The 20,397-nt window shown below is 29.7% G+C and overlaps 1 protein-coding gene across 1 annotated transcript in view; it reads right to left on the bottom strand.

The window, feature by feature from the left end:
- LOC129914221 (peroxidase) overlaps positions 1–15,385 on the bottom strand; it is a 28,760-nt gene extending 13,375 nt beyond the window's left edge. The window contains exons 1-6 of the mRNA XM_055993363.1: positions 15,060–15,385; positions 5,192–5,300; positions 4,798–5,131; positions 4,526–4,700; positions 4,257–4,441; positions 37–232 (exon numbers count right to left, since the gene is read on the bottom strand). Of these exons, the coding sequence (XP_055849338.1) occupies positions 37–232; positions 4,257–4,441; positions 4,526–4,700; positions 4,798–5,131; positions 5,192–5,300; positions 15,060–15,165 (1,105 nt within the window). The 5' untranslated portion in view covers positions 15,166–15,385. The remainder of the gene's footprint in view (positions 1–36; positions 233–4,256; positions 4,442–4,525; positions 4,701–4,797; positions 5,132–5,191; positions 5,301–15,059) is intronic.
- Between the last annotated feature and the right edge of the window lie 5,012 nt (positions 15,386–20,397).

The following is a 20,397-nucleotide window of genomic DNA, read 5'->3' on the forward strand; positions in this document are numbered from 1 at the left end:
CTCGAAATAACTGTAATTAAAAGGTAGTCTTATTACCTGCCATAAAACAAGTCTCATTCGCGTCAGATTTTAGTGCACAATATAGGTTGCGTTTGTCGCCCTCGGCGAGTGGCAGAAGGCCTCCGTTGGATGACTTGAGTTTGCCATTGCTGAAAGTTCTCATGCTACTTTGGGATCTCCTTGTGAAGCCATACAATTGGGACAGATCCAAATATCCAGTTGCTTGATTCAACTGTAAAAAGTAATATAAAAAATTATTATGTGATTTAATGTTTTGTGCAATGTGGAACTTTATTTGTCATTTTTTTGTGTTTCATATTCACATAATTTATAGTTTTTTTTTTTGAGGCAATTAAATAATCTTTTTTTTTCTTCTAATCTGTGATGATGGTGGATTTATTGACAAAGTCGATTTATTTAAGAAAGTCTCAAAAGGCGCTTATTGACTAATAAAATAAAAAGAATTGTGCAGTCTAGACTAATTCTTCGTGATATATTGCTCAAGTGATTACTTTTAAACGGTTGCTTGGTCTACAGGGAGCATTTTGGTCTAATTCATAATATGAAATATAAAAAAACCGTTGACATAGAAGGTTTATTAGGTTTTTATGATGCTGATATTGGTACACTGGGGCGTATACGTATCATTTCCTTTTATGGATTTTTTTTTTATATATTTTTATTTATTTTTTATTATTTTTCGCACATAAAAAAGGTAATTGCTTCGTCACAATTCATCAAATGTTTTTATCAAAGGTTTTTCTTATAAGACAAATGCGCTAGCCTGTATTTCCCAAAACACCATTCATGTCGATGTTAGCATAAGTCGATTTCAAATAATATTTCAATTTTAGCTTTACTTATTTTAAAAAGTAGAAGTAAAAAATAAGAAGTAGGTATTATAACTTAAATACTAAAAGGCAATTGAGTAAAACCAGGGGGAAAAACAGCTTAAAAGAAAAGATTGATTAAACCGTTATTGAAACCTTATCAGAATCTACTTATACAATCGTGAACATATACAAAAAAACATATATTCAGCAAAGTGAGTAGCAACGATGTTAATTCCTGTAGTGTAAAATAATAAATAGCTATTGAAGATATTGGATAATTCTTATTCTTGTCAATCCAAAAAAATTAGGATTTACAGCTCAGATTTTCAATTGAGATCTACATTGGTGCTACAAGCAAGTGAGACACTCCTTAAACCAAAAACATCCTAAGATAATTAGCAATATGTTTGTGGTCGCCATTCTGTTGGAAGTCGATCATTATCCCCATTGTTTCACACGTACTTGCTCTTGCAGTTCAAAGATTCAAGCAAACTATTGAAAATGTATGCTTCAGTTTTGGATTTTTTTTTTTTGCTTTTTTTCGATTTTTTTTTTTTAACACAAAATAAAAAGAAGTCTTTAACAAAATCTTAATTTTCCTTTTTACCTAATTACCTAGTTGAAAATCGCTAGTAAACTACTAGTAGTACTTTGCCACCTCCCAAAGGTACAGGGCTAATAATGCAATTTTAGATTGAGCTAAGACTTTAAAACTAATTGTTCTTGCGAGGTCATTTAAATGCGAAAACAAGCTTATTTGTACTACTACTCAAAATGATTAAAAAAGTCATTTTAATGAAGGTACTATTTTCAGTGCAACAGGTACATATTTTCAGAAACCCCACTTCCAATGATGGTACAGTGATAAAATTCGGCATGAACGTTTCATTTGCAATGAGGACCAAGAACCTAAAAAGTGCATCGAAACATTTTCGACGAAAGAGATACTTTTAGACGTTTTTCAAGAGAAACTTTTCTTTCATTTTTGATTTGGCAATAACTGTTATTTAAGGCTGAGTATTTATAAAAGTAAACCATACACAAAATTGGACACAAAGCCATAAGGATGCAGTTAAAATTTTGTGTTTGTCATTATTTAGTTTATATTTATTCAATACCTAAAGTTAAGTTTACTTTAAAGGACCAGAACTTACTGATTATTACCCTTTTATCGCATTGTAAAATGTTGCTTTAAACCAATATATTTAAAAATGAAGAAAAAATGCTTATTTTTTAAAATCTATATTTCTTTAGGTATATGAAAATATGTAGGTATATTATCAAAGGATTTACCATCCACTCAAATCTTGGAGGTTTTGCATTAAAAACAAATTAAATACTCAGTTAAATTTGTTTTGCATTTCAGGTTAGAATTTTTTTTAAACTTTTTAACCAACTAATTTAAATAGAAAATTTAGGTCCATTTTCTTCACTCGGAGTTGAACATAACTTGAGAATTTTTAATATAAAAATTCTCAAGTTTTGTTCAACTCCGAGTGAAGAAAATGGACCTTAATATTCTATGACAAAAGTCTTTGAACTATTTTAAAACTAGGCTTTGTTTTAGAGTTATATTAAAAAAAAAAAAACTGCCGTTTTCTAGAAATGCACCAATGGACATTTCATGCTAAAGCATACTTTTATGTCAAGGATCATATTCAGTAATAAAAACTCTATAACGAATTTTTCACATTAGAAAGAGTCTATTCAGGCCCATTTGCTCATACGGATCATAAATCTGAATCATAGCTAAGTCGAACATAGCTTTTATGTTTTACTTAGTTTATTCAAAGTTGCTTAAAAATATTTATGTTCAACCTAGCAATGAATAACTTTCATGAGATAAATCGCTGAAAGTTTCAAATTTAAATGTCAAATCAAGAGAAAAGTCATTTTTTTCGTATTTTTTTGAGCAATTTTAACTAATAAAATGCAAAAATCTAGTGAAAGTGACAATAAATATGTGGTTTTTATCAACAAATAAAATTGATTAATATGAAGGATTGTTTGTATTATGAATGTGTCGAAATAAAATAGAAATACTACAGAAAAATAGTGTACAGTGTCGAAAAAAATGGTGCGTTAAATTTTGTAATCTACTGATGGTAAATATTTATGAATGCAAGTTATTGTCAATGATTTGATAATTGTTGCTTTTTTTAACACCTAAATCTTTTCTCAAGCGCAATTTCGTCTTTATTTCTCAAATAAAAAGTACTTAAGTGAAACATAAACTGCTTATGTTCCCCTATTTCTTCCCCCTAAGTTATGTGCAACTTAGAAGGATTTATGAAGAAGATTGAATTTCGTGCAAACCGTTATGTGGAACTTAGTGATTAAGTATCGTATCGTGCTTAAGTATCGTATAAGCAAATGGGCCTCAATAGACTAAAAACAAAACTTGTCAATATCATTTTCCTACGGTTTGAATCATAAGTAATGTTTTACTTTCATTTCAATTCAACCCCATTTCTTTCATCTGAATCAGCTTTTGAAATACTCTTAGGGCCATTGGCTGAATCGAAACTTAAATAAAATTTATGTAGAACATAAACTCTTATTCTCTACTTTTTCCTCTGCATAAACTGTCATATAAAAATTTATATTGAACTTATATGCTTAAGTTTCGATTCAGCAAACGGGTCTTAGTTACTTTTAAAGTGATTTATTGACTTTTGTGAAATGCAAATCAATTTTAGAATGAATTCTTATTTCAAAATAAAAATTGAAAGCACCCTGTTAAATTTTGTTTTTAAAACTCACTATATTTGAATACCCTTGGAAGTTTCCTTTAAGATAACAAATATTTAACGACATTTTTTACTCGTTTAAGAGTTATGATTTTTCCTACCAAAAAAGTCAATATGGGCAGCTATAACTGTCCAACTCTTTAACCTAAAATCTACAATTGGCGATGCTATTTGAATTAAAAGTAATCGGCATTATATTCCTAAAAGAAAAATCATTTTTTGATAGTATTCCTTTTGATTTTATGACCATTCATTATAATTTATAGTTGCCACTTATTATAAAAACGTCATATTTTCCATGTTAAAATTACAATTGCAAGATAAGAAGCGTATAGTATATTAAAATATTTTCAGCATAAGTTATGGGATGCAAGGTCTTGAAATCAAGTTATTCATTTTCACTCAAACTGTATCAAGTTTTGAAATTACTAAAATCAATTTCCAAAAGAGTTGAAAAAAAATTTCCTAATACAGTAATCAGCCACTAAACTAATATTTTTTTTTTAAATCAATTTCATCTGGCTTTCCTGTATAAATAACTTTAGTTAAATCGTCCTAAATGTCTATTCAACTTAACTAAGTTAGCTACTTACGATACTAATCTTTAAGTTAATCTAAGCTATCTTGCATTACACCACACATCATAGACTGACTACTATACTCTATGACTTACCTGCTGTGCCGGTCCAAAAGTGCATTTTTCAATTGACAACGCACTACGAACATAATTTAAACAAGTCTCTTTGCCATATTTGCTGAATAGATTAACTCCAATCAGAGGTGCACAATCCGGATGCAAGTTCCTGGGTATGTGAGCATAATTATCTGCATCGCAGCATTCAATTTGCTGTCCATCTTCTGCAGTAAATGAGTGTTATTATAAAATTTTTTGTTTTGTTTATTGATACCTAAACATTTATTATGTCAGAGAATTCTACTTACGTGATGAAGATGCCACTGGTTTACTGAGATCATGCTCAATAAATTGAGTCCATTGGACTAGAGCTAAATTCTTGCTGTGGCTATCTTCGTGGTTATTTCCATCATTGCTACTGGCAACAGTTCCATGTAAGGCTGAGTTACTGATTTCCCTTGGGGATGGTAGTTTATCTTCCATCTTTAAAGAAGATCAAAACAAAAAAAGATAAAGAAAAGAATTCAATTAGACTATTCTTGGCATAAAATAATGGCATATCAGTGTTTTGTTGGTTTACCTGATAGAATCCATCTTTATAATTACTTGGTAACAATCTTCGGAATACATTATTACCATCTTTGTGAGTTGAGAAAAAATCAAGGCACTCATCCATTAGGCCTTTAGTTCCTTCTGGAATTGATTTCGTTGAAAGAAACTGAGCACATGATTCCCGACTAACACCCTTTTGAATGCATTCGGTATTGTAAATGTAAAGACTGGATTTGAGAATTTTTCTCGCCAGACTATTTGTTTGTTGGGCTTTTTCATCGGGATGTGTTTCAATTAGTTGCTTGTGTGAAATACTTCCATTTTGGACATTGATGCCTCGACTTGATAAATTGTTTTCCAAGCTTTAAAAGGTTCAATAAAAATAAGAAAATTGTTGGTGTAAAGTAAAAATGTGTTCTTACTTTTGAAGGTTGTCAATTGAGTTAACACCCATCTCCACAGCCAAATCATAATTAGCTTTTGAAATCGCTCTCAAGGTTCGAAGTTCTGCTCGTGATGGATGCACAGGCTCTGCAAAGTGATGAAAGAGAAGAATAGGTCAGCTTAATATAATGTTTATAAATGGTGAATAGTAGAGTAACTAAAGCAAATTATTAGAGAACCCGGCCGAACAGCTCTGATTTTGACGATTTTTTTTCAAGCGTAAGTAATTAAAAATATTTTAAAGTCTATAGATTAAAAATTGCCGATGTTGCCGTATTGTTTTTTATAATTAAAATTAAATTTTTTTTTTGCTTAAATTTCATAAAACAAATGATAGCAAAAGATTCTCCAAAAATATTTTGAACACAACGGCAACACCTACAATATTTACAGAGACGTTTTTAAAAAGCCAGAATCTCATTTCTATCTGTAAAATTTAAATCCACTAAATTTAATCAAGAGTTTTTGAAACAATAGTCCTCAACTCAAAATTTTGGAAAAAAAAATATTATTAAAAAATTTAAAATGGCTTTTTTTTTACTTTTTCGTAGTAAAATATGAATTGATTTAAAAAAAATGTTTTGGCCATAAATATTATCAGTTGAATTCCGAAGAGGAAAAGGTAATATATATTACAGTTTTGAAAAAAAATATAAAAATTACTTCAATTTCATCGGATTTTCTTGATAAAAACTGAATTTTTGCATTGAAATAATTGAATTTCTCAAAGACTTTGGCAAATAAGAACTTTAAGCTTTTGCTATTTAACTTTCAACAATAAGGGTATTGAATGAATAAAAAATAACTTTATATTTAAATGTTGAACTTTAAAAAAAAATAAGTTAAATTTTTTTCAAAACTACTATTAAAAAAAATTTTTTTCGAAAATAAAATACTTTTTAATTTTTTTCATAAACCGTAATACATTTTGACATTTCCTTTTATAATTTCAAATCATAATAAATGTGGCCAAAAAAATTTGAAAATAAATGCATTTTATAATACGAAAAAAGTTTTAAAATCGACATTTTAAAATTTTGATAATATTTTTTTTTTTTTTTCAAATCTGAGTTCAATTACCATTCTTTCAAAGCCCTTTATTCAATTAACTTAATTTTAATTTTACAAATATGAATAAGCTTCTAGATTTTTAAAAATGTATATTTAAATGTTGTAGGTATTGCCGTTGTGTTGATGCGTAAGATAATTGCATCTATCGCTTGAACGATGGAAGATTGTCCCTCACCCCCATATACTTTTGTTCCTTGAATTTCCTAGACAATCTTTTGGCATCATTTAATTTATGAAATTTAAGCAAAATTTTTGCATTTTTTGCAATTTTTTTGTTCACAAAAATCTTCAATTAAATTTAAAAAATCAAAACGGCAACACCGGCAATTTTTAATCTATAGACTTTAAAGTATTTTTAATTACCTACGTTTGGAAAAAAAAGATCATCAAAATCTAAGCTGTTCGGCCGGTTTCCCTAATATTGCCATTTTTTGAGCTTTAGTTACTCCACTAGAAACGCACATCTTCATTTAAGTTTTTTAAATTTCTGAAAACTTTTGAATTTAATGTAATTAGATCAAAGGCGACACATGGTTGTTTTAGTTAGTGCGCTAGAACTCTATTAAAGAAAAGGTAAAAACTATTTTTTCACCAAGCTTTGATGTTTAGGAACTGGGATTTTGAGCTTTGTTTATAGTTTAAAGAACTGGATCTCCATAATCATAAACACAGAACCCTCCCGTATATGTCATAGGTAGATGCTCTTGAAAGTTTTGCTAATTTATCCGGTTAGCCCGATAACCATCATGCGTTGCCACGGTCAGTGTCACGGTGTGCCTTTTTATACCTACTATATATTAAGGATTTCTCTGGTTAGTATCACAAATTACAAGAGTTAATATAACGGGTTGCCTGGTATGCATCATGGGTTGTTCCGATTAATATCACAGGTTGACCTTAAATATATCATGTATTGCTGAATGTACCACGGGTTTCTTTAATAAATATCACAGCTTGCCGATAATTATCACAAACTGCCTCAGTACTGCTTTTACAATTTTAATAGATACTTATTTAATTATAACCCTTATTGTGAATCACATGGTTTAGCATTTTTTTTTTGCTGAAAAATGCATTTTGACTTTTGTAGTATCAGCTCAAAAGTTTACTAAAAAAATGTTATTTCTACAATAATAATAGTTATTTTTCTTCTGGTAGGAAATATCAAGGTTTTTCATATTCCTTGTGAAAAAATAAGAAATAAAATTTACTTTAGGAGCAAATACTCCAGTCAAAGCGTCGTAAAAAAGGGCCTCACCTTGCGCAGAGAGGCACTGTCAGTTTTTATTTCATGGATCGATAGGGGTATATTTAAAAGGCTTAAACCCAATTTCTCACCACCTGATCATTCTTTTTAGCGGAGTTATTCACAAAAATGCATTTTTTGGGATATTTTACTTCTAAGCTAATATCTTTGCTCCAGATTGTCGTAGACCAAAAAATAAACATACATTCTCTTCCTTATAATATTTTCTATCGTTGTATGTAATTTCATTGTATTTGAGTGAGTAAATATAAAATGGCAGCCATTTAAAGTCAAATTCTTGTTGTTAAAAAACACATTTTTGTCATTATTTCGAAAAAAGCTTATATCATGATTGACATTTTTCTGGCCTATTTTGTAGCCCTGTTCATGTCCTGCATTTTAAAGAAAAAATGAGCTCTTTATCACCAAAGATGGCTGAGCTATTGATAAATGAACGCATGCAAAACCGGTGCGAAAACACCCAAAAATATCGTTTTTTGGGAATAACTCGACTTCAGAATGTCCTACGGCAAAAAATAAAGGAATGAATTGTTCGTTACAACATTTTCTATCAATTTAATGCACATTCTTTTTGTTGAAACAAATAAAAAATAAGTAATATTAAGTCAAAGTCATTTTTTTGTTTAGCAAACTCTTGCCTTATTATTTTGCAAACGGTGCTAGTATTGGCTAAGAAAATAAAATATTATTGTAGTCCTTTAAATTATCTACAATTCAAAAAAAAATTTAGCTTTCTACGACCCACGGGAGCCGAGTTATTATAATTTTAAGAAAGCATTAATCCGTACGAAAATTCAAAAAAATTTCCCTTGTTTATGATTCGAATACTAGTTCTCAGTGAGAGGGGTTGTTTTCATTTTTTCTTGTTATAAGAGAATTTGTCTTATGTTTTTCGTTGGTCATTTGGACCTTTTTTAAAAAATTAATTTCTCGGCTCGTGTGGGCTGTAGAGAGCTAATTTTTTTTTTAAATTGTAGATAATTTAAAGGACTACAATAATATTTTATTTTAATAGATAATACTTGCACCGTTTGCAAAATAATAAGGCAATAGTTTGCTAAACAAAAAAACGACTTTGATTTAATATTACTTATTTTTTATTTGTTTCAACAAAAAGATTGTGCACTAAATTGATAGAAAATGTTATAACGAACAATTCATTCCTTTATTTTTTGCCGTAGGACATTCTGAAGTCGAGTTATTCCCAAAAAAGGATATTTTTGGGTGTTTTCGCACCGGTTTTGCATGCGTTCATTTATCAATAGCTCAGCCATCTTTGGTGATAAAGAGCTCATTTTTTCTTTAAAATGCAGGACATGAACAGGGCTACAAAATTGGTTAGAAAAATGTCAATCATGATATAAGCTTTTTTCGAAATAATGACAAAAATGTCTTTTTTAACAACAAGAATTTGACTTTAAATGGCTGCCATTTTATATTTACTCACTCAAATACAATGAAATTACATACAACGATAGAAAATATTATAAGGAAGAGAATGTATGTTTAGTTTTTGGTCTACGACAATCTGGAGCAAAGATATTAGCTTAGAAGTAAAATATCCCAAAAAATGCATTTTTGTGAATAACTCCGCTAAAAAGAATGATCAGGTGGTGAGAAATTGGGTTTAAGCCTTTAAAATATACCCCTATCGATCCATGAAATAAAAACAGACAGTGCCTCTCAGCGCAAGGTCAAATGACGCTTTGACTGGAGTAAAAGGGTAAACAGATTTGCACTCAGAATTTCAACATGCACGCTTTAAAATGCGGTGATAACCAGTATTTTTAGGGAGGCAACTCTTGATTTTACCGCAAAAGTTTGTGAAAAAGACTGTGATGCGAACATTCGTGATTTTGAGCGTACTGTGATTTTTCGGGTGATTCCTGCAATTTTACCGTCGCAACTGATTTTGCAAAAAAAAAAAAACATAAGCTAATATATAATTTGATCAAAGAAATTCGTGATTTGAATGATATGAATCACGTGACTTTAGCTAGGTGACTTGTGATTTTCCGACGAAACTATGCCAATCCATAGTAAAAATTGTCATTTCAGATAGGTTGCGCACATCGATATGCATAATTTTTTGACAACTCAAAGATATGTTAATCCTGCAATGAAAAACTGGAACTGAGTTAACTCTATTAATTTGTTGTGCAGGGTTAACTAGTCCAGGTTAAGGATCACCTCTGCAGTAAAAAACTAGCCCTTGCTTATTTTTGATAGACCACTTAAAATTAACGTTGTTAAACTTTGATTTAAAAGAATCATCTTCGAAATCATTTCGAAAAATAATTAAATCAAAGTGTTTTCGTTGACTTTAAGTTGTTTTTTCTTTCAGTGTAAAATGTTCGCTCCTTTTACGAAGACAAACTTTAAATGCCTCTAAGTTCTTAAGAAACTCATCACGAAAGCAAATTTAGTTTCGATAGAACTATCCAAAATTTGACGCAGTTTGATTTCATTTTAACAAATGATATGCATTAATCGAACATTGCATTGAAAGCATTGGTAAAAGTTACGTATACCTTAAAATTCTTTTAATCTTTTCCTACACTATCTATAAAGTAACTGAAATAATAAACTGCCAGTTCAAACACACCACCAAAAACTATCTACATAAAATTCATACCCGACCTAACCTACCATACAAAAATCTTTTTCAACGGATTTTCTTTGAAACTTGTTAATCCAATCAAAATTTAAATATTTAACTTATTTGCAACAAACACTTCAATTTATTAATTGTAAAGTGGGCTCATATGAGCAAGATCATGCTGAGAATATTTTTATGGAAAATTCCTCAAAATAAGTGGACCAATTTTATTGAAGTACACGCACAGTAGTGGCAATATAAATGAATCAAAAGAATTTATTTTTTAGACAATTTATTGTTTAGACTTTTGCTTTATTTAAAAAACAAATTTAAATAAGTCTTACCAATTTCGCCCTAAAAGTTTAATAACTTTCTTAATACTTCGATAAAATGGACGGTCTGAAAATACTTTTCAAATCCTCCAAAAATACTTAAATGCAAACAGCATACCGCTAATATATTTATGTAGGTATCCGTTAAATTCTGTTTTGACACTTTATTATGAACCTCTACTGTATTTCAACAAAGAAAATTAGACGGTTCAGAATATTCTTTGTAAAAATCACAACGAGATAAATCACAAGTCAAAACTGCTTATTAAGTAACAAAGAAAGATTTCACTTTTTAAAATTTTGACCAATTGGTTTGCATTTCAATGTAAATCTTTGAACAAAGTGAAAGATTCATTTCCATCTCCAAAGGGTAACAACCTATAAATTGAACTTGTTCCAACTTTCAACTCAAACTATTCAAAGTAATTTATCAAAAAATGTGACAGTTGATGGTTTGTTTGTTTTTCTTTCTTTGATGATTCAGATATTCAAGTTATGTATGTAGTGTAGTAGGTATAGTTATAACACTTGCATTTAAATTAAATAATGTAAACTTGTTTAAGATTTTAGTCACTATCTTGGCACGTGGTTATAGCTCTATAGAGCTCACTATATACCTAATAACATGACCTTAATGGGTGGGCAGGCCAAATGTGTGTTTCAATTATGTTTGTTTTCAATCACGTACTGGTATTTAGGAATAATGCAAATATAGTTAAATTATATGCAACCCGGGGTTTGGGTTGCTTGCAAGCGTAACATTTACTGGGTGACTTAATAAAATTGAAAAATATTTAAAAAGGTGAAACTGTTAAGTACTTAAAACATTTGGGAAAAATTTATAGAAGTTAGCAAATTAATAGATTTAATACCAAATGAATGAATGTATAATGAGCGACTTTAGATGATCATATCCCTAGCATAAAGAACATCGCTTTTTAAAACCATCATCATGGACATTATGTCAATTTTAAAAGTTCAAATGACCTTAACTCCAATGCTTTTCGCCTAGATATGACAAATGACAGTGAGCTCATCAGTTAGATGCTGTCATACCCTTAATAAGACGCAAAATTTTGGTATGATAGCATTTACTAGGGTGGGTCAAAAAAATCGAAATTTTTTTTTTGATTTGGTACTCCGAAAAATCAATTGCTAGACACCTCTAGAATATACACACCAAATATGAGCTCTTTATATTAATGGGAAGGTCCTCCGCTTTGCAATTTTCCATTTTTACATCAAGCTTCTACTAAAAAAAAATATTAATTGACTTTTTACCAAATATCTTTTCATATTCTTATAGGAAATTGAACGCTCTACAAAAAAGGCCTTATACACTTTTTTCGTTTATCTAACCGTTAAATAGATATTTGAGGTCCAAAAATCGAGGAATCTTTAAAAACTCGTTTTTTGTTCTTAAATTTGTAACAAATTGAAAAATTATAATAATCAAACGCGCAAGACATATTCTTGTTGGAAATTGATTGCTCCACAAAAAAGGTGTTGTTAACTTTTTTCATTAATCTAATCATTCTAAGGATATTCGAGGTCAAAGCTAAAAAAAATTATAAAAACATTTTATATTTTTAAAAATCTTCCAGTTCACTGAAAATTCATTATTTTCAATTTACCAAGACGTATTCTTGTAGGAACTTAAACGTTCTACAAAAAATTCCTTAGAATCAAATTGATTGCTTTAACCGTTTAGAAGATATTCGTATCCAAATCGCAATACATACGGGTCATAAGAAAACTATTAAAATCAGTGGTCATTGGTTTGAATTCGAATATCTTCTAAACGGTTAAAGCAATCAATTTGATTCCAAAGAATTTTTTATAGAATGTTTAAGCCCCTACAAGAATATATCTTGTTAATTTGAAAATAATGAATTTTTAGTGAATTAGAAAATTTTTAAAAGTAAAAAATGTTTTTATATTTTTTTTTTAATTTGACGTCGAATATCTTTAGAATGGTTAGATTAATGAAAAAAGTTAATAAGATCTTTTTTGTGAAACAATCTATTTCCTACAAGAATATGTCTTGCGCGTTTGATGATTATAATTTTTCAATTTGTTACAAAATTTAGAACAAAAAACGAATTTTTAAAGATTTTCTTAATTTTTGGACCTCAAATATTAATTAAACGGTTAGATCAACGAAAAAAGTGTATAAGACCTTTTTTGTACATGAATATGAAAAGATATTTGGTAAAAAGTCAATTAATAAAAAAATTATTTTTTTTTAGTAGAAGCTTTATGTAAAAATGGAAAATTGCAAAGCGGAGGACCTTCCCATTAATATAAAGAGCTCATATTTGGTGTGTATATTCTAGAGGTGTCTAGCAATCGATTTTTCGGATTACCAAATCAAAAAAAAAAATTTCGATTTTTTTGACCCACCCTAAGCATTTACCTTATGAGTCAACTTTCATATCTGAGCGAAACGCATTGGAGATTATGTCATTTGAACTTTTAAAATTGTAAATGTTTTTTTTTTTTCTTTTATCATTTTTGATCTATTGATTGATCGTTTGCAAGAAAACGATACTGGTCCAATACATTTTTTTATCCCGGGTTCGGTGTACCTAAAACCTTAATTTTGTTGGAAGTTTTAGGTACTATAGGTTGTCTGAAATGATTCAAGGATCAAGTAATCATAGAGTTTATCGAAATATTTTTGAGAGTAGTCGATTTAAGTCGAACAATACGTCGCACGCCTAAAGTCGACTAGGATTCTTCTATGGGTATTCTCAGTTTAGTCACCTGCGGCTTACTTTCACACGAATCTGTGATGAGCTTCGCGAAGGTCAACCAAAAACAGCTGTTTAAAAAAAAAAAAAGCGCGATCTGTTCGAAAAATATCGTCATGTGACTTACCGTTTAATTAAGCATTAGTAAGACTAGCATACAAAATAATATCGCATGAACAATTTTGTATGCATATGACCCATGATGTCGATTGATGCAGGCAAATTCTGAAAAAATTCATATGAGGTGTTTTCAAAGCGTCACAGCTCGATTTATGCATACCTACATGAAATCTAGATCGTTTATCCTATATATTTTGTGAAGAAGACTGTACGTAAGAGAACAATGTAACAATAAACAATTGCACTAAGTTTTAGATGAAGCTCAGCTACGAAAACTCTAAAGCCAAGGTGGGCTTTGAATTTCTGCCCTCAAGTTCAAAAAACGGAAAACCGAACTAGTTCTATTAATGAGGATGCAAGATATCTCAATATCAACGACTTGCAATCACAAAGGTTCTTGCAAATCTTCTGTCCGGCAAGTCTTTCACGACATAATGACACAGTAACGCGTTTTTTTAATGGCAGAAGCTCCAAAAGGTCAAACACGATGCAAACTAAGATTAATGTTAAGAATTTATCCAATATCAATATTGCATTCAAGTTTTGCTGCCTGAAATAAGCTTTGTTTAAAAGACCAAGAAATAATTAAAGGTTCACAAATCTACATTTTTTGTTAAGTATCTATAAGTACCTATGTACATTGTGGAGGAATGACGAAACCCTTTGTGCCACAAATTATAATTACCGGCAGACGGCTTATAAGCCATGCTTGTATATCTTTTATTTAATTATAAGTTTGTATCTTTTCTTTGAAAAAATAAAGATTAATAATAATAATAATAATAATAAATTATAATCTACAAATTTCAAAATTTTCTTGTACAAATTTGCTGGGTTTCGTAAGGGTCTTTTATACTTTAACAGTTCTGTTAGTTTTGTTAACCGCTGCACTGCCTAAAAATAAGTTAGTTGTAATAATTCACGGCAAGTGAACCATCACAATATTTGCTTTTGCCTAATTTTTTTTTTGTTTTGATTTTAACTCGATGAGAGGCCCGTGGCTCCAATCTCAAAAAATGAATAGATAAACAAGACTTAAGTCTTGTTTACATGATTTGAAGATCTTCCAAATATTGGCAGACATGTCACATAATATCTTCCAATTGCCAAACCAACACTGGTTAAATAAAAAATAATGTTATCATAAGTTAACAAGAAATTTGACTTTTTCTGAACTTTTGATTTGACAATTAGGTATTAAAGAAAAATTAGACTATCTAACTTTTTGTTATCATATTTTAAAATTAAGGGTTTTTCATCATTTTAAGGGGAATTGTTTTCGTTACTGAATCGTCTAAAGTTCTTATCACCCATAAAGAAATCGAAATAGAAATAAATAGGTTTGTTTTTGTTCAATTTAAAAGAAAAAAAACAGATAAGCATTTAAAGAGCAAGTTCAATTTTCAATTCACTGATTTAAAACTGGCTCGTGTAGAGTTTACAATGTCCACATTTTGGCATGATTGATGAATTCCCTGAATTTATTCAGTCACGTACATATATTATATTCCTGATGTACAATACAGCTGCCTTCCTAAGCTCAAAAAATGCCGACAAACAATTACACATGGTTTTGTTTTTGTTTTCAATTTGAACCCACGATCTCTCGTTGATCTTAAGATCTTCCTAATTGATAAGTCTTCTTTCAGTCAAAACAGACAAAGGAACTTATAAAAACAATGCAAACTTTTGAAAACATCTTACCTGTTTTAAACTCAAACAAACCCTCAACTCCAGTTCCAAATAAAAAACTTATCACAAACACTGCACTTAGCATCATTGTAACAATATTTCTAGTCATTCTAGTCATAAAATAATTATCACTTCAATAATATTTCTCTCTTTAATTAATTAAAGCAAAAACAAAAAATAATATTAATTTATATGAGAGATGATCAAAAAGCTCTTCAAAGATTTTAAAACTGTCTTAGCGGTTTTAATTTGCTTTCTTGTGTGCATAAAAATGTGTGATACTATTTGATCATAAAATGATCACCGATTACGACAACTGCCCGGCAAGTACTGTCTCAAAACTGCCATAATCTTCATCCATCATTGAAAAATTCAACAACAAAAACAAACAAAAATCACTTAACAATTCTACGGATGATTCGTTTATTTTCGTTAAGATTTGTTTTTGTTTGCTTTGTTGTTTTTGTTTTATTCGTTTTGTGTTAGCATCTTATGGGTTATGGGATTGCGTAGGTAAAGTATACGAATATTTACATTCTACTTGTTATTTACATGAGTCACTGGAAACACCAACGAGCATAGTAAAGTATCTGAACTGGGCATAGTGCGTTTTTCTTTGTACTGAAGATGTCGATAGTGAAATCATATAGCTCAACTAAAAGGTGATCTGATAAGACTTGTCAGATTGGCGGGTGATTTTTTGCAAAACCTGTTAGCGTTTAACTGATGCTTCCTTGTTGAGTATTTTAAAATTTCGACTCGAAGTCGGAAAGCGGAAAGAAAAGGATTGGAAAATCGCTTTACTTAATCCCGCGTAAATCTTTTAAAGTCACGATAAAGTTGATAAACTTTTGGATCCGATTTCATGGACCAAATCGGCTAACGCGATAGTCGATAGTTGATAGTCAAAAAACGATAATTTTGCTTCAGAAATCGTCGATTTTGATTATCAATAATCGACTATAGCGTTAGCCGATTTCACCCTAGGAAAAATGAAGATATAAAACCGCTTACTCAGACTTGGTTATACCTCCACTCCAAAAATTTGTTGTGGGCTCTCGGTCAAATAGGATCACAGTTTTGGAAATTTCTAAATATGAATGTGTTTATATTCGTGAATAGTTTGTGTTAATGTGATGTACGTTCAACTGAGCAAGCAAAACTTTGGTTTAAACGTGTGCTTGCATTCCATTAACATAAAATACATAATATTTCACAAAACAAAGCAATTTGGAATACCTACAAAATAAAACAAATGCATAAACATAAGATTATAGTGACGTCAAAATCGCAAAATCGACGTGACTTGAATTTCACAAACATAAATATCTATTCAATTACTGCAAATTGATATTTTAAAAAATTGCAAATTCAAAACAAACCAATTTCAAATTCAAAACATGTCACCATGTCCAATATAAAAGTTAACGAAAAGATTTAATTTTTTTTTATTTGATTTAATTTTATTCAAATCGCGTTCATTGGAATACAATTTACCTATATTTTTTTTTTCAATTTGGAAGAATTATGTATAGTTTGCTATTTCTATTGTTTTCCTTATTGCTATACATTGTTGTTTAGGATAATGTTTGGGAAATATAAATTTAATATTAAAATCTATGAAATCTCTTGGTGCTATAGTTATATTAGCAATCTAGACTGTAGTTGTAATTCACATTATTTGCATGTTGTTCACTGTGGCGTATACTTACTCTTTTTTAATTGTTTTTTTTTTTTTAATTATTTTACCGCATAGCGTAAGGGGTACAATGGTTGGCACACCCGATTTTTGTACCAATTATTGGCACCCTTCATGTAATAAAGCATTTCAAAAAAACTACTATATGCCCAGGAACAAAAATCATGTTTTTTTTCATAAACTGTTTTATTTCTCTACAATTCTGCATTTTTATTTAGGTGTATTTCATTTTCAGTTCCTTTTAATTACTAAAAAAGTAAAGCCGTTCTTAGTTCATGAAAAAAGTGCAAAAAATACAGTGTTCCCGCTAAGGACACTGAATTTGGTAACTGTCCGTTTTTGATTATTTTTTGATTTTTTGGATGAAGATTTATTTTTTTTAGCTTGATAATATAATAAATTTAATGTTTTGAATTATTTTTTTATATAAAAAATATGTTCAAATTAATTAAAAAGGGGTGTCAATAATTTGTCCCATATAAAGTAGTGGTTTTTTTATTGGCAGGGGAGTGCCAATAATGCGTGCTTGGGGAAATCAATCGTTAGCACTGCCAATAATTGTAGCTTTAAGACTGTCAATAAATTATACCGTGTATCCGTTTTAAGTTTATGTTTGAAAAATGGGGAAAAAAGAGCTCAAAGGGTTTGATAGATTTGCCAAAAACTTGTTACAGACGATTTGTACGTGATTTCCAATTATTTTAATATCTCGTTCTTAACGGATAAAGGTTTTCGAGATATTGCAATTTTCTCGAAAACGGCTCCAAAGATTTCGATTAAATTTGGCGTACGCAATGTTCTAAAACAAATTCTAGCAAAAAATCACGTTTAGTTCTCCTCAAAAAAATTGTACAGCTGAAATATATGACGTTTTTAGTTAAATTTAAACTTAGAAAAAAGATTTAACTTCCAAAAATTATCTAAGATAAAAGTATTTAATTTGAAATGCAAGAGCCAGTACATACAACCCAGTCGTACATTTTATTTACTTTTTTTTTTTTAATTGCGTTAAATGAAGATTTTTTGTTATATTAAACTGTTTTTAACTAAACTTTGGTAAAAACTATCATGAGAAACACTTGTATTTCTTTCAATTTTGAGGGTGCCAATAATTGTACTCTCTGGTGCCAACAATTGTACCTGGGTGCCAATGATTGTACCTTTTGGGTAGCTTCTCCTTTTTTAATATTTTAAAAATAGTCTTTGTTTTTTAAACATTTTTTTCTAATAACATTCAAGTCAGAAATTCTTTAAACTTTAATTTGACATATAAAACATATTCCTTACTCTTTAAATGCGAGAGTAATTCGCAATTCAAAGTGAAAAAATGCTTAAGGATGCCAACCATTGTACCCGTTACGCTATTCAAGTGCAAGAGTAGGGAAGGAACCAGATCAAGTCATAAAATTTAAGTTCATGCAATCTAGATACGGCTTTGTTTTTATTTGTGCTTCAACAAACCGACGGTTAAACTGCAAAACCTCGTAAGTCGTTTTTGACTCTTTGTTTAGAAATCGAAAAAAAAACCTCTTAAAACAATTAAAAAAATGAAGGAAATAAAAAAATTGTTTATTTAATAACTCAAATCAACTATTTTTTTAGTTCTTTAATTTTTTTTTTAATTTTTTAAGAGGTTTTTTTTCGATTTCTAAACAAATAGCCAAATTTGCAGTTTAACCGTCGAAACGTTGTTTTCGTGTTTTTTGGAATATTGAAAAGTTAGATTTCATAGCTTTAAAAAAATATTTGAAAATCGTTAGAGCCGTTTAAAAATAAAATAATTGTTGATATATAAAAATTGTCTAAAATTTTTCAAAAAAAAGTTCGTCTGCCATTTTAAAGAAATAATTACCCATCACTTAAAAACGAAACTTCGATATATTTCACCGATCGGTTTTCAAAAAATTGATTTTTCAAACAAAAAATTTGAAGTATTTTTTTAAAAATCCAAAAATGTGTTTTTATGGTAACTTAAACGCTTTTGTATACAAATTTTCATTAAAATCGGGTTAGTCATGTACGAGATATTCGGAAACCAAAAAAAACGTTCTATGGCAGGTACCGTTATTAACGGTTAATAAATTATTTTTATTTTTATTTAAAAAGTTGGGTCTGTAACGTTACACACAAAAATTTTAATCAAAATCGTGAGAGCCCTTTTAAAAATAAAAATTTACATTACTTTTTCCGTTATATGGTAGGTATTTACCGTTAGTTTTGGTTCTAAAAAAATTTTCAACTTCCTCTCTAGGGAACCACCCAACACTGTTAACTACCAAGTTTGAAGAAAATGGTTCCAGTTGTTTGGGCTGCAGCTCGAAGTATATACAGATTGAATTGCGGGACACAACTTTTTGGCATTCTCCATCATCGTAATGTTATGTCTGATTGTTATCTAGAGTTCGATTTTTTTTTTTCGAATCCTTAACTTGCCCTATCTATTAGTACCTACAACCAGCGATGCCAACTGAGGCATAATTATGCCTTTTAGGCATAATTTTATTAGCTAAGGCATTGAGGCTTATTTTTTGCCAAAAAGGCATAATTTACCTCATTCTACTCTTGATTTATATTTTAAAATTTTCTTGTAATTTTTTTAAATATTTTGATAAAAAAGACTAAAAACTAATATATTCTATATCTTTTAAATAAAGGTTGTTCGAAATTTTATCTACAGAATTTGTTTTTACCATTTAACTCTTGGTAGTGTTTAATTCTTCGAAGAATTTTGTTCACACTAATCACTTTTACTAGAAAAGAATCTAATTTTGTTGCTGTAAAAAGGTCTAAAACGCTTGCAAATACGGTAATATTTTTTATTGGTGAAAAAAATTGGCCGCTAATTTCTTCCAATTATATGAAGCAACGTCTTGAAATATTCCTTTAGAAGAAAATAAGTTGCCATTACGTGACAAATAAGTTGCCTTAGCCTTGATTTTTCAATCGTCAGTTAGACTATCAGCAGAATAAATTTCAATATAAAAAATTTTTAGTCGTAGGAATAATCTCTATCTGAGGTTTATCTGACTATTGAAAAATTGGCCATTAATGTAAAAATTTATTAAATATACATTTCGTTTTGTGTACCTACACTTTGAAACATAAACTAAGAAATTTAAATTGAGGCAAAATTTTTTTGAAAAGGCATAATTTTTTTTCAAGTGAGGCATAATTTTGACTGAATGGGTTGGCAACGCTACCTACAATCTGCCTTTATCGCAAGTAAAAACAGGGAACGCCTGAAAAGGAAATACGGTAGGGATCGGGAAAACCGGCCGGTTTGAATCGGTTTCGGTTTTTTTGCTTCGGTCAACCGGTTTTTATCGGTTTTTTTGTCCTACCGATTTAAACCGGTTTTTGCAAAAAAAAAAACAGAAAAACCGGAAGAAAAAAAAGATATCACAAAAAAAGACCCGACAAGACAAAAAAAACTGAAAACTTTCATTCCCTCCCTCAACTAATCATATAATTATAAATTTTCATTCATATACAGCTTAAAAAATTGCTCAAAACTCCTACTCAGAGTGAGTTATGAACTCTTATAACAAAATCAAACTTCGAAAAGTTTTTTTTTTTTTTGTTGCCAAATTAGGTAAATTTTTTTTTGCCTGTCCAATCGAGCAAAAAACCGAAAACCGGTTTTTTGGCAAG

The sequence above is a fragment of the Episyrphus balteatus genome, chromosome 3 (assembly GCF_945859705.1).
Source record: "Episyrphus balteatus chromosome 3, idEpiBalt1.1, whole genome shotgun sequence".
Classification (NCBI taxonomy): Eukaryota; Metazoa; Arthropoda; class Insecta; order Diptera; family Syrphidae; genus Episyrphus; species Episyrphus balteatus.